Here is a 13,467-nt window from a genome sequence, read left to right on the forward strand (position 1 = left end):
CACTTTTTAAAGTGTTTTTCTTGCAAAATGGGGGCCACGCACTGCAGCTCCACTCACCTGCCTCTGCCTGGGGAAAAAGTGATTGTATATATAATATCATGTTTATTGCATAAGTGTATCAATCACAGCAGTGAGCCCTGGTTCCATTGTTCCACCTCAAATCATCCTCGGAACTCTCGTCCCCCTGATCCAATTCCAGAACCTCTCAATCATGGCATCAGCAGTACGATGACACAATACTACACTTCCCCTTTCCTTCACAAGGACCTTTCCTCAAGCCCTCTCATCGCTGTTCATAGTCTTTTTAGATACAAAGGCCTGCAATATTAGACAAAAGCAACTAAAAAAAACAAAGTATTTGGGGTTTCTGCTTTCTTTTGTACACATTTTCTATGCATTTATTTAATAGAAGTGTATGTTGTTTCAAATATGTATATTTTTCAATATCCATACAGTGGCACAAAACTTGATTAAAAAGAAAAGACACACTGTTACCATGGACACTGAACGTGTAGATGTGAAGTCTGTGCCGGTTCCACTGAAAACAGCACTGAAATTTGAGGTATATGAATATCTTCTATTACATTTTTTCATGAAAAATAAGTATATCGTTTTTCTAAGTGGAATGATTATGGGTATGGAATGCTGACTGTTGACTACTATATTGTAATCATTCATATTTTGAGTAATCGATCAGGAATAGTATTTTTCAAAATTTGAATGGTCCGCAGCATTGCCTTGATATTACCTCCTCATGGTGTCGCTTGCACTACTTCCTCAATGCAGCTAATTACCAATATTTTCATACAGTGGACAATTGGGGAAGCCATTGGTAGGGGTCGGAGACACTGTTCTGTGTCCACTACCCACCCCAGTTTTTTACACACAGACGATTGCCTCATCAGACTGGGTCTGTGACCACACTGCTGCATGTGCAAAGGGCATCATTGTGAATCGCCTTATCCCTCCCAGATGCCCTTTTGGGTACCACCCAGAGCAGAGAAAGAGATACTTCCCACCTGCATCTTGATTCAGGTTTTTCAAGACAAACAAGAACAAAAGAGGTATTGCAAGAAAAGGGGCGACCATATGCTTTCTAGTGATTTATTTCTATCTGAACACAAGCCCTGAAATGGCCACTTTGTTTTTGGAGGCCCCCCTGTGGCAGATGGGCAAGAGCTTCCTGTCCACAGAAAATGCCAGCCCTAAACCCCTCTACACTGGAATTATAATACTCCTTTCTCCCTCATGGGCCTTGTTAGGGAGACTTCTCTAAGGACTTGTTTTTAAGACTCAGAACAAAATCCTCTCAATTGTAGTGTTCAGTTATTTCCCCTTAGAAAAAAGCTCAACTGTGATTTGCTGACTAGTTCCCAATGCCTTTCAGTAGCCTAATGTTAGTCCGTGGGTAAAAACACAGGATTTCCAGTCAGAGCCCCCCATGCCAGAGGAGCTGAAGGAACCAACTTCAAGATTTCAGAGTGAGCTCTGCATCAGAAGTTGGAGGATTCACAGTTCAATGCCAAATGGTCAGGAGTCTGCAACGGAAGGCCCCATGCTGAAACAACTAAACCAATATGGCAGGGTATGGTTCTGGTGTCAGGATTTAGATTTGTTGACAGTGCTGACTCCTATAGCAGGGGTTTAAAGGAGAATCCCTGGAGATAACAAGATTTCCCACTAAGAGCTGGTCTTGATAGCAGCAATCGCAGTAGTGAGGATGCAGATTGTGACTGTTTAAAACTCGTCAGATAATGCACCAGTCAATACAAATGACTGCCAGGCTGGACCCAGAAAGGTCCCTCATGGAAGAACCGCTGCAGAAGTCTTGTCCAAGGCTTTCCATGGCAGAGAAATCCCTTTTGAGCAACAGCAGCAGAGGCCGTTTGGATTCAGAAAGGCAGCATGGGCTCCCATTTCTGTCCTGGTAGAGTACACAGTCTAGGGCATTCTAGGGGGTGTGAGAAACCTGAAGGTGACTCACCCGCTAGTCCCCGGGGATCTGTCATCCAGGTGGCCAGGACATGGCTATCACTTTTGGATCCAGTTCTGGGGGTGGACCAGTGTGGGAGGATCACCTGGATGCGAGGTCATCGGGCAGTGGAAGTGGGACACCGGAAGGTGAGACACGGTATCCCCTTCCCTGCAACACCTTTTCCCCATCCGCCTAGGTAGGATACCTAGGAACTCAACCCTCCACCCCCCTATCGCGGCACAAACACTTTCTCACGGACAGCTCACCATGAGCGAAAATGGACTAACACCAGAGCCGTATACCTGACATGTCCCATTACAGTGGTCAGGCAGTTACTGATCATTACACACACCTGACTTCCATCACACTTCCCCCACACGGATAAAAGGCAGAGCACGAAAGCACACTGGGGGCGGCAAAGCGCACGAGGAAAAAGCGGTTCCAAAATGGCAGTTTATTACGAGGAGAAAGACGGCGGGACCAGAGAGGGTTGCAAGGAGGGGAAGTGCCCTTGACCTTTTCAGACTCTTACTTTCACAAACCTTGGAAAATAAGAAACCTAAGACCGGGAACTAAAGCTCATCAAACCTGCATTAGTGTTGGAGGTACCCAGGGCTCTCCTGCGTCGACAACCAAGGCGGGGAGGAGCGGCTGCCGCTGTGGTACTGTCCTTGGCTCCTACAACAAAGGAGCGCCAGTAAAGACAACCCAGCCGGTGAGTCGGAGAGAGACTGATACCAAACCAGCCTGTGTTGAGAACAAGGTTGCAAGCTGCAACATTGTATGAAGAAATCTAAAGAGAATAGCGTGTGAAACGTATGTGAGAACAACGCAAATATAATTGAAAACCAGAGAAGCGATTGAACTTTGGGAGGCCAAATAAGATGGTATAGACAGAGTGATCCAGTGCCACGTGGGTGCTCACTCGAAGGCCTCTGTCAGGTATCCAATTAATTGGCAACTAAAGAAAGGGGAAAATTGAGATTGAAGTGGTCCTGCAACGGGTCAAGTTTAATCCTGTGCACATTCTAAAGCCTTAAATAGTTGAATGCCTGCTACATTTGGTCTGAGCCTGGCTGAGGGGGATCCGGGGTGAACCGTGAGTCACCCGAGAAAGAGTATTCTCTAACCATTGGAAAAAGGGGGATCTGAGCCCGGAAGAGGGAGATCCACAATACTGACTGTGATAAAAAAGGGAATATGAGCCTGGTTGGGGGGGACCCAGGGTGAGACACCCGAATTGAACACTCGAAAGAGAAGAGGAACTTTGTTTATTTTGTTCTTGTACATCAGGACCTCCGCGTCAAGAGACTTTGAAAAAGCAAAGAGACTTGCATCACAGAAGGCCCTAATGCTGGTAACGGAACTGTGTCCTCGTGCCGAAGAATCCAGAGGGTGTGCTATGCTCGAGTTAACTGCCTTGTCTCGTGCTGAAAACATAGGGAAGGGAGGCCAATGGCCTGAACATCCTGACATATAATTTTGTGAACATTTCTTTCTTTTTCATGAACAATATCCCTCACTATGTATGTTTAGCAGTAAGGATTGGCAATAGTTTATTTTAGTATAGGCCCTTTTATTTTTACGAGACTCCACTAGGACTGCATTATTAGTTGATGGTTTTAGCTTGCTCCCATCTATAGATTTAGGTCTACACAGGTGTTTATCACACCCTTGTTAAAGTTCAATAAACAGCCTTGAACTGTGGTCACTTGTGTCTGTCTTACTGTTGAAACCATGCCTTCTTTACAGGGGGCATACAGGGTCGTGGGGCCAGAGGATTGCGCTATTCCCATTGGATGGGAAGGATAAAGAGTGGCATCGCTTTGCCTTGGGATGCTCAGGAGAAGTCGGCACAGCTTCAGCAAGGTGTCTCTTACGAAGTCCCCATCTCTTATGCTTCTCTGGACTTAGTTCCAGGTAGTTTCTATGGAATGGTTCCGGATCTTACCAGATGTACATATAGAGGAAAGAGGATGTGCCCAGCCCTCTAATCACCATTCAAGGTAAATCCGCAAAGGGTAACCAAGCTCCACCTTTGCTGGCACGTCCAAGTGGTGTGTATTGAGGTATCTGGTAGAACCTCATCTAGCCTAAACTAGTTCCACCTTCTCATACAAGGCCGTTTGTGAGGTCTAAGTCAGAGAACACATAGCTGGAATAACCATTCCAACTGTAACAATACAACAAGGGCTCAAATAAAATGATTTTGTATGTTCATGTGGCTACCAATGCAGTAAACCGTCTGTTAGGGAGAATTCTCAGAAATGTGCTAATTCCTCTCTACCTTAGAGACCCCCAGCAACTTTTCTGGATCCTGAGGACTTGATTTCTTTGCCTGGAGAGAGTGAGACACTGTTTTTCCCACTCATGTATCTTGTATTCTTTTTTTTTTTATTATTTGTTTTTATTGATTTTGAAACAAAAATAAACAGAAAAACAAAAAAAAAAGAACAAAAAATTTGAGTGTTTCACTTGTTACAACTCTGTTAGCATGTGGTTACATCAAAAGAACAAAACTAGAGTCTCGTTATACAGTTGATCGTCCTTGCGTTCGTATCAGATCTTTAGTAGTAACAATCAGAGTAACATTCTCCATACCCACCCCCCTCCCTCCCCGTGGTTGGGCAGACATCATTGCGGCATCTTTTCTCTGTTGACATGTTCAAAGCGGATAATGTTCGGTTCACTATTATGAGGTTTCCTTGATTCTTGGGTCTTAGCTGGCTTGCATTGAATGTTTTGGGATTCTTGGTTCATTTAAGAACATGTAGTGTCTTCGGGTTGGGAGTCCATCGTCTCGGAGAAGTGTGTGCTTCGAAACTCCGACCATAAGATCTCGCATTGCAGTGCTTTGTTATGCAGGGAAGCTGTGATCAATTCCATTGTATAGATGTTGGTTGATAAATTGATCCATTCCTTTTTACTTGGAACCTTTTTGGATTTCCATTTTGTTACTAGCAGCGCACGGGCAGCTAATAATAGGTGTGGGGCAAGACCCCTAAATCTAATCCATTCGTCCTTGTTTTTTTCCATTCCGAAGAGAACCAAACGTGGGTCAACGTCTCTCTCTTAATCCATGCCAGGACTTCCTCCCAGAATACTCTAATGCGTGGGCAGCTCCACCACATGTGCCAGTAGTCGGCAGTTTCTCCACATTCTCGCCAACATTTCGGGCTCAGAGTCTGAAACATCTTGGACAATTTGAGTGGGTCGTATTGCCATCTATGTAGGAGTTTGATGGCGTGTGATTTATATTGGCTAGATAAGGACGTCTTGGATGCGTTTTTACATATCATTCCCATTGTTCTGGGTCTATCTCCTCTCCTAAGTCTCTCCCCCATCTGCTTCTAAGATGTTCCGTGGACCCGGTGCCTGCTTCGATAAGTTCCTTGTACATAGCCAATATCAAACTCTTCATTTCAGACTTAGAATCCAAGAGTTGTTCGAATGGTGTGAGTTCTCTGCAGTTTTTCTTTCCATGTGGATTTTGTGAGGACTCCTTTTATCTGGATGTATTGGAAGGTGGATAATGGGCCTATCTCTAGGGCATCAGTTAGGTCTGGGAGAGTAATGAATTTGCCCTTCTGCTGGAGTTGCCCTACCCTTTCGAATCCCGCCTCGTACCATGATTGGAATCTCCCTACCTTGGGTATGTGATCGTTTATGCCAGGGGACCATAAGTGGCTAAGTGGGGATGGCCAGGTGGTGATCTTGTTCATTCCTTTGCTTGGTTGCCAGATGTTCCAGATGGTACTCCGTATCGGGTGGCCCTTAATTTTCTGTTGTATCCTTTTGTGAGGGGTCCATAGCCATTCAGACACAGTGGCCGGCGAGAAGTAGTGGTTGTCCATGTGGACCCATTGTAGATGATTGTGTTCACGTAAGTGTGGGATAAGGATGCGTAGTTGTGAGGCTTTGTAGTATGTTCGCAGGTCGGGGAGACCTACCCCTCCTTTGTCTTTGGAAAGCGTCAGAGTATTGAATGCAATCCTCGCCTTTTTTCCCTGCCAGAGGAACCTAAGCATACGTTTTTTAGCTTCGTCAAAAAACGCATTTGGCATCTCAATAGGTAGCATCTGGAAAGGGTACAGGAATCGGGGGAGGCATTCCATTTTAATGGCGTTAATCCGCCCATACCAAGAACGATGGTCTGGAGGGTTGCCCCGAGCAATGCCAGTGGTTAAGATTCAGTCTAAACCTGTCATGACCGCTGCCTCCAAAGAGACAGATCCAGCCCAACATCCTTGGAAGCAGGGTCACAACTTCCATTCCAGGCACCAGCCGGTCCCCACAGGGGCCTTTTGGACCTTGTCCTGGCGCCAGTGGCGCCAGGCTCATAAGGGAACCCAGTCCCGGCACAGGAAGCGCCGGGCTCATATTGAGAGGAATGGTGCTTGGGTGGACCTACCTGCTGCAGACCATGCTGCTCACTTACCTGTAGGATGATATCCTCATCCATTCCTGGCTGGAACTACTTTACCTTCTGGGTGTGGCCAGCACCACTCCCTGGGACTGGATACTGGAACTGTTCTGGAAGCTGGAACTTCTTTCTTGCCTGGGCGAGGCTGTGGAAGGAGACACCTAAGCACTCCAGTGGCCTATTTAAACCACACCCGATCAGTGCAACGTGCTTCGCGTTATTCTGCACTAGCAGCAGGACGCTCACCGTGTCAGCTCCAGAGAATCTTCAGCTTCTGCATCTGTGAACAAGAAATCTTTAGTCTTACCTCCCGGAAAACCAGTCTTCAGTCTTCAGCAGCGTCTGAAAGAGAACAAGGACACCAGGTTAGGACAAGGCAAAACCAGCGCTGCACTTGCCTCGTCCATCGGTGCATTCCGAGGCCGCGTACCGCACTCTTCATACTCCGGCAACCCTGCGGAAACAAAGAACATTGGTTAGTGAACCTCTGTGATAATTTTGCTTACCTGTGCCACGTACGCCTCGATCTCCGCCAAGCGCTGTTTAACCGCACCTGCAAAAACAAGAAGGACATCATTAGGGGCACTGTACGCCATCACTACTCACGTGCCTTCTAGCTGTAATCTGCTTGCCCATACTCCGGCACGTACCTCGGTGTCCATCTCCAACGCCGGCTGCTACGGCTACCTGAAAAAGGGAAAAGAGACAATAAGAAGTGCATTTAACTTCGAATAACATTCTTTTGCTTACGTGCCTTCACGAGCTCCGGCATTCTTCTCGCTTACCTTATCTGCATACCGGACCTGCAAAGGCAAGAGACATTTAAGTGGACATATAAATAAAACTCCATATTCAAGCAATTACCGTTCGTGCGGCTAACGACGGCCTTGCTCCCCGACTTCATCCTCTGCAATCAAGAGGCTGGGCTATTAACCAGTGAAGCAACTGGCATTAGCGCCCCTGCACAGACGCAGGATGGAGAGCTCCGCTTTCACCTATCTAAGGTGAGCACATTCAGCCTACGAATAACGTGGGGAGTCCAGAAAGGGGAAAGTCAGATTGGCCAATCAGACATACATTAACCCCTTGTTCTCCTACTTGCAGACACCTCACCCTCCAGGTCAAAATTACGGTGAGGAGAGGGCCCATCCAGGGTGTTACCAGAGGCCTGCGCGTGACCCTAGAAGACACTGAAATCTCCCAGCCCGGACCTGCGCCTCCGAGGGATTCAGGTGAGCGTTACAAAACCTTCCAGCCATCACCTCTTTGTTTTTGCTTTGTCACCCCGAGTGGGACGGGTATGCCCAGACGTGGGTCCCTTGCCTGCTGGGCCTAGAGACCCAAGCTACTCCTCACTGATGAGCCCCAACAAGGGTGAAACATGTTTGGGGATGCTTGTGGTCTCGTGCAGAAGGGATGTGACCTAGCAGTTCGGGCTGGACTGCCCCCTTTGGGGTGGGGCCAAGCCTGATTTGCATATGGTCTTTCCCCTTTTGTAATGGCTTGGCAGGCGAAGAACGATGGTCTGGAGGGTTGCCCCGAGCAATGCCAGTGGTTAAGATTCATTCTAAACCTTCCAGCCATCACCTCTTTGTTTTTGGTTAATCCGCCCTAACCACGAAATCGTGAGTTTGTCCCACCTGTTCAGATCGGCCGAGAAGCTCTGGAGGAGGGGAGGGAAAGTTGGCTTCGTATAGGTCCTTTATGTTTTTGGTGATCTGGATGCCTAAGTATTTGAAGGCAAAGTGTTTGAGTTTGAGGCTTAAGGGCAAGAACTTGGTTTCGTTTTCCTCTTTTGTTCCTTGCAAGGGGAACAATATTGATTTAGTCTTTTTCACCTTAAACCCGGAGAGTTTACCATATTCTTCTAATAGTTGGAGAGCATGAGGGACAGATACAGAGGGGTTGGTAATGTGTAGAAGTATGTCAACAGCATAACGTGCTATCTTATATTCTTTTGTTCCCAATCGCGTGCCTTCTATTCTGGAGTCGGATCGTATCTTTTGGGCCAGGGGTTCTAGGGAGAGTGCAAAAAGTATAGCTGAGGGGGCGCCCCTGTCTAGTACCACGTCCCATGCAAACCATCTGGAGTATTCCCCATTAACAGAGATAGATGCCGTTGGGGATGTGTATACTGCTTGTATCGCTTTCCTAAATCTCGGCCCTGTTCCCACCTTGCGAAGGACTGCCCTCAAGAATTCCCACTCCACTCTATCAAACGCCTTTTCTGCATCTATTGACAGGAGGGCAGGGTCACTTGGTAGTTCTCGTGATGCATGGATGAGATGAAGAGTCTTACGCATGGTGTCAGCCCCTTGCCTACCCAGTATAAATCCAACTTGGTCATTGTGTATGAGGTGAGGGATCAGTACTTCTAATCGAGCGGCTAGAACCCTGGTGTAAATTTTTGCGTCCAAGTTGAGCAATGAAATTGGGCGGTATGAAGCACAAAGTTTGGGGTTCCTTCCCTCCTTTGGGATCACTGTTATAAGCGCCTTCGTAAAGGAGTCGGGGGCCGTCCCTGTTTCTAATATCTCGTTAAAGAGCTCTGTCAGGAATGGTGTCAGTTGGTTGCTGAAGGTTTTATAAAACCCAGCGGTATAACCGTCCTCTCTGGGGGATTTACCTATAGTTAGTCTTTTAATTGCCTCTTGGACCTCAGGTTCGGATATCGGGGATTCTAAGAGCTCAGTTTCGGGGTATGAGATTTTGGGCATATCTATCTGGGAGAGATAGTGTTCTGTACCTGATTCCCCTGGACTCACTTCGGAGGTGTACAACGCCTCGTAATAGTTGGCAAAACTCTCTGGGATAGTGTGGGGGGTTGGGGGGTTTGTAGGGTTATCTTCAATTATCTCTTTTACTTTCCATTCTGCCCTTTGTTATCTGAGTCTGGCTGCCAATAGTGCGTCGGCCTTGTCCCCCTTCTCATAGAATTTCTGTTTGAGGAGTTGGAGTTTGCGTGCTATTTGTTCGTGCTCCAATAGTTTTAGCTCTTCTCTTTTACGTTGTGCCATGTTGATTTTGTCGCAGTCCGTGCCCAGGTGTTCTCTGTTCTCACTCTCCAGTTGGCATATTTCGGACCTAAGTCTGTGCTCAATGATCTTTCTCTCTCTTTTTTTGGTAGATCTTTCTCGTATCTGGATGCCTCTCCAGGTGGCTTTTGCCGCCTCCCATATTATCTGCTTGGAGACTTCTCCATTGTTGTTTAGTTTGAAGTATTCCTCGATTTCAGTTGCCATTTCAACTTTAAATACTGCATCTTTCAGCAGGCTTTCATTACAGCGCCACTTCCCTCCTGAAACAGTTAAGTCTGCCCATCTTCTATCTGACAGGACCATGTCATGGTCCGACCATTTTATCGGAATTATTTCTGATAGCGTTGTGGTATCAAGGAGGTCCTTGGTGAGGTACAGGTAATCAATCCTGGTGTATGTTTTGTGCGGATTGGAGTAAAATGTGTAACCCCTTTCATCAGGATGTTTAATTCTCCACGCATCTTGTAGATCATATATCTCCATTATGTCTGAAAATCCAGTGCGTTCATTTCTCATTTGGCTTCTTATCTCGGGGTTGCCCAGTTCCCAGTCTTTGGTCGGGTCTGCCCACTGGTTAAAGTCTCCTCCAAGGACAACCTGGCTGGATGCTTCCAACATTATTTTGGGTATTGTCTTTTCTAGGAACTTGGCTTGTCCTGCATTGGGAGAGTATATTACTGCGACTGTTATCTTGACCTTTGCGATTGTCCCAGATATCAGAAGAGACCGCCCGCTTACATCAGACCAGGTCTTTTCCACTTCGAAATGTATTCCTTTCTTGATCAGGATTCCGACTCCACCTTTCCTGGGTGGGCCCGAGCCCCAGAATTCCTTTCCCCCTCTTTTTCCAAGTATTCCTCTCTCCTCCCCCTTGGCAAACTTTGTCTCTTGTAGAAGGAGAATGTCTATTTGAGATCTACGGAATTCCCTTGCCACTAGTGATCTCTTGGTCGGCAAGTTGAGGCCTTTCACGTTAAGTGTTCCTATCCTTAGGGACTCCCTACCCTTCTGCTCTTCAATTGGTGCCATTATCACAGTATTTCGGTTGTAGATTCGAGACCCATGTCAAGTAAGTATATTGGTCATAGGGACTCACGCCGTCTTGAGTGATCCTTCGTGTTGCCGGTATTGCTTCATCCTCTGTACATTTCTTGTCTGCTCAGCCCCCCCACCCTCCACCCTTAGCACATTGACGGCGTCCGTGCGGACCCAGGCGAAAACGCTGGTCCCGCATCGATCCACCTTTAGGGACCGTCGCCTCAGGTCCCCAAGACTATTATAACATCATAATCTTGATTGAGCCCCCATTCACCCTCCATCTTTGTGTACATGGTCTGGATCTTTTTTGACCCTAGATATCCTTACACAGTTCAGGCCATGGACATATGTATTAAAGTATATGTCGTCTTACCAGTGTCGTAGTTCATCACTTCTCCCCCCCTGGGGGGGTATTACCTCTCAGAAATGTCCTTGATCCCTTGACACGTTTCCTTCTGGGGCCCTTTATACGCCATCCTCTTTCTTCGTGGTGTGGGTCTCCCCGATCATGTTCCTCTGCGCTTGATCCAAGGAGTTCCGAGATGTACGCCTTGATCTCCCCTTCTGAGCTCAGCTTGATTTTGCTTCCATTATATTCAAAGGACAGATAGAAGGGGTACCCCCACCTGTATCTTATGTCCTTTTCTTTCAGATGTTTGGTGATAGGCCCGCATGTGCGTCGGAGTGCCAGGGTCATGGATGATAGGTCCTGGTATATCGAGATTCGGGATCCTTGGAGGGTAATTGAGTCGCTGCCTCTTGCTTTCTCGAGGATCCGTGTTTTGTCCTGAAAGCGGTGGAATCGAGCGAGGACAGATCTCGGTCCGCCTGGGGTCCCTCAGGCTCTGTGTATCCTCTCCGTCTTAGGTTCATCAACTGCATCGTCGGCAACTAAGGGTTTGATGATGACGTGCAGGGTATTCTTCAGATCACTCTCCGTTTCCCCTTCTCGTTCCGGGATTCTGAAAATCCTCAGATTATTCCGCCTCTCCCGGTTTTCCAAGTCATCAAGCTTGAGTTTGAAGCCCTCCTCTCGGTGCTCCAGTTCGGTTATCCGTTGATCGAGTTGCGCTTCAAGAGTGTCTATGGACGCTTGATTGTTCTCGACCCCTTCGAGCCTCTCCTCCATGGTATCTAGACGTTGGGTAATCTTGTCAATTTTGGAGCCAATGCTGGCACCCATATTCTTTATTTCACCCAGCAAGGCGGCGATGTCCCCTTTGGTAGCTGCTGATTCACTCTCTGAGGGATTCGGGTTCGCCATGGTATGGGCACAGTTTTCGGCAGAAGTCGAGACGTAGGAAAATGTGGTTAGTTTCTCCCTAATGTCCATTGGTTCTCCCAAAGTTCCTTAGTATCACCAATGCTGTTCCATGGGGGGACGGAGTTGGGGTCAGAGGAGGCACACGCCCCTGGGTCGGGGGCCCTACCCTCTGCACTTCGGCGTTGGTGTTCTCCGTAAGTTAGGCGTTTGCTGATTTGCCCAGGGTGCGGGTTCAGTAATGCGTGTGTGTTACCCGGAGTGCGCTTTGGGGGTGATTTCTTCTTGTGCAAGGCAAAACCTTTAGGGCGCGAGGGGTCCGATGCCGCCGTTGTTCACGGGGTAGTTGGGATGGGCGGGCCTACCGTCTCCCCGCTCAGCGCTGTTCCAGGGCCTAGCCTGGTCCCGCTCTTCGGAAACTCCACCGACTCGACCGAGGCTGTCCGGCTCCTTTTGGGGCGTGGGTGCAAATTCCGTGGTCAGGGTTCTAGGTCTTTCAGGCTTCCTTCGTTCGGCAGGCCTAGGGTCCGCTTCCGACCGTTGCGCAGTTCCTTGCGAGCGGGCCGCAGAGCCATTACGTGTGACATCTTTTTGATGGACGTATATCTCCGGTTTGCAGGGGTCGTTTTCGATCGGGTTTTCGACCAAACAGGGGAGGGGGCTCTCTGCTGGCAGCACACCGACGTAGAATCTTGGGGGGGTCGTCAAAGTGGGGGCTCAATCCCTCTTGGGGACCCAAAGTGGCGGAGCTCACGCAAAGTCGGACCACATCTGCGCACCCCCTGGTGGCCAGTGTAACCATTTGTATCTTGTATTTTAATGTGATTTTTGCACTCTGTGTTTCTTTTGGTTGTGGAGTCCGACAAACTCCATAGGCATCATCTTTTGCATTGTCACATAGCACCTTCAGTGCAGTGGCACAAGGAAGGCTTCCAGATTTCCCAAAGGTTTCAATAGCTTCTCTTGGATAAACTACTGTTTCCAATAGCAGTAAAGAGAAATTGACTTTACTTACATTTGTAACTTTCTAGACCCAGCACACACTGGAGGGGTTACTTAGTATCCCCTTTGTCTAGCTTCTCATGTAACATTTTTATGTTACCATTTTCTTGATGAATGGCTGGTGGCAGTGGTTTACTTTTTACTACTGTGGTGTGCGTTTACAGCAGCCTGCCGTCACAGCTGCAGTAAAGCACCCAAGGGTGCCATTTTTGTCTTTTGTCAACATTTCTTGTCAGGAAGGTCCTTCTTGAGATTTACTCTGCGCGCCAAACCAGGTTTTGTCCCTTTGTTTGCTTTGCCTTTGCTGGGATTCACAAGTGAAGCTCGCCTCTGGCTCCAGGATGTCTGGCAGGGGCAGAAAGCGAGGGAGGTGCCTGAAACTCCCCGTGCTTAGTCTCCTAGGATAAAGGAATGCACTCGTAGGTGATTGACCGGCTGGCTGTCCGGGATGGACAGCCACCCTGCTGGGTGACTGACAACTAGGCTGGAATGAATGGGACAAACCTGCATAAAAGGCAAGGCTTTTTGGCTTGAAAGGCAGAGTCGACCACTGGACGAAGGAATCCGAAGAAGAACTTGAAGAGAACGTCTGCTGCAACTCCTGGACCATTGTTTTTCCCTTGAACCCCTGCTGCTGTACAGGACCAATGAACTCCAAAGTAAGCCACCTGGACATTCTCTGAGCTGGTTGTATTTCCACAGAGGTGCTGCTGGAAACCGAAACGCCAGG

The 13,467-nt window shown here is 47.9% G+C and overlaps 1 protein-coding gene across 3 annotated transcripts in view; it reads left to right on the plus strand.

Moving 5' to 3' along the window:
* NMI (N-myc and STAT interactor) overlaps positions 1–13,467 on the plus strand; it is a 471,986-nt gene that overhangs the window by 249,815 nt on the left and 208,704 nt on the right. For all 3 annotated transcript variants that reach the window (XM_069616491.1, XM_069616490.1, XM_069616492.1), the window contains exon 6: positions 456–562. In XM_069616491.1, coding sequence (XP_069472592.1) covers positions 456–562 — 107 coding nt within the window. The remainder of the gene's footprint in view (positions 1–455; positions 563–13,467) is intronic.

The sequence above is a fragment of the Ambystoma mexicanum genome, chromosome 9 (genome assembly GCF_040938575.1).
Source record: "Ambystoma mexicanum isolate Mex_15411 chromosome 9, UKY_AmexF1_1, whole genome shotgun sequence".
Taxonomy (NCBI): domain Eukaryota; kingdom Metazoa; phylum Chordata; class Amphibia; order Caudata; family Ambystomatidae; genus Ambystoma; species Ambystoma mexicanum.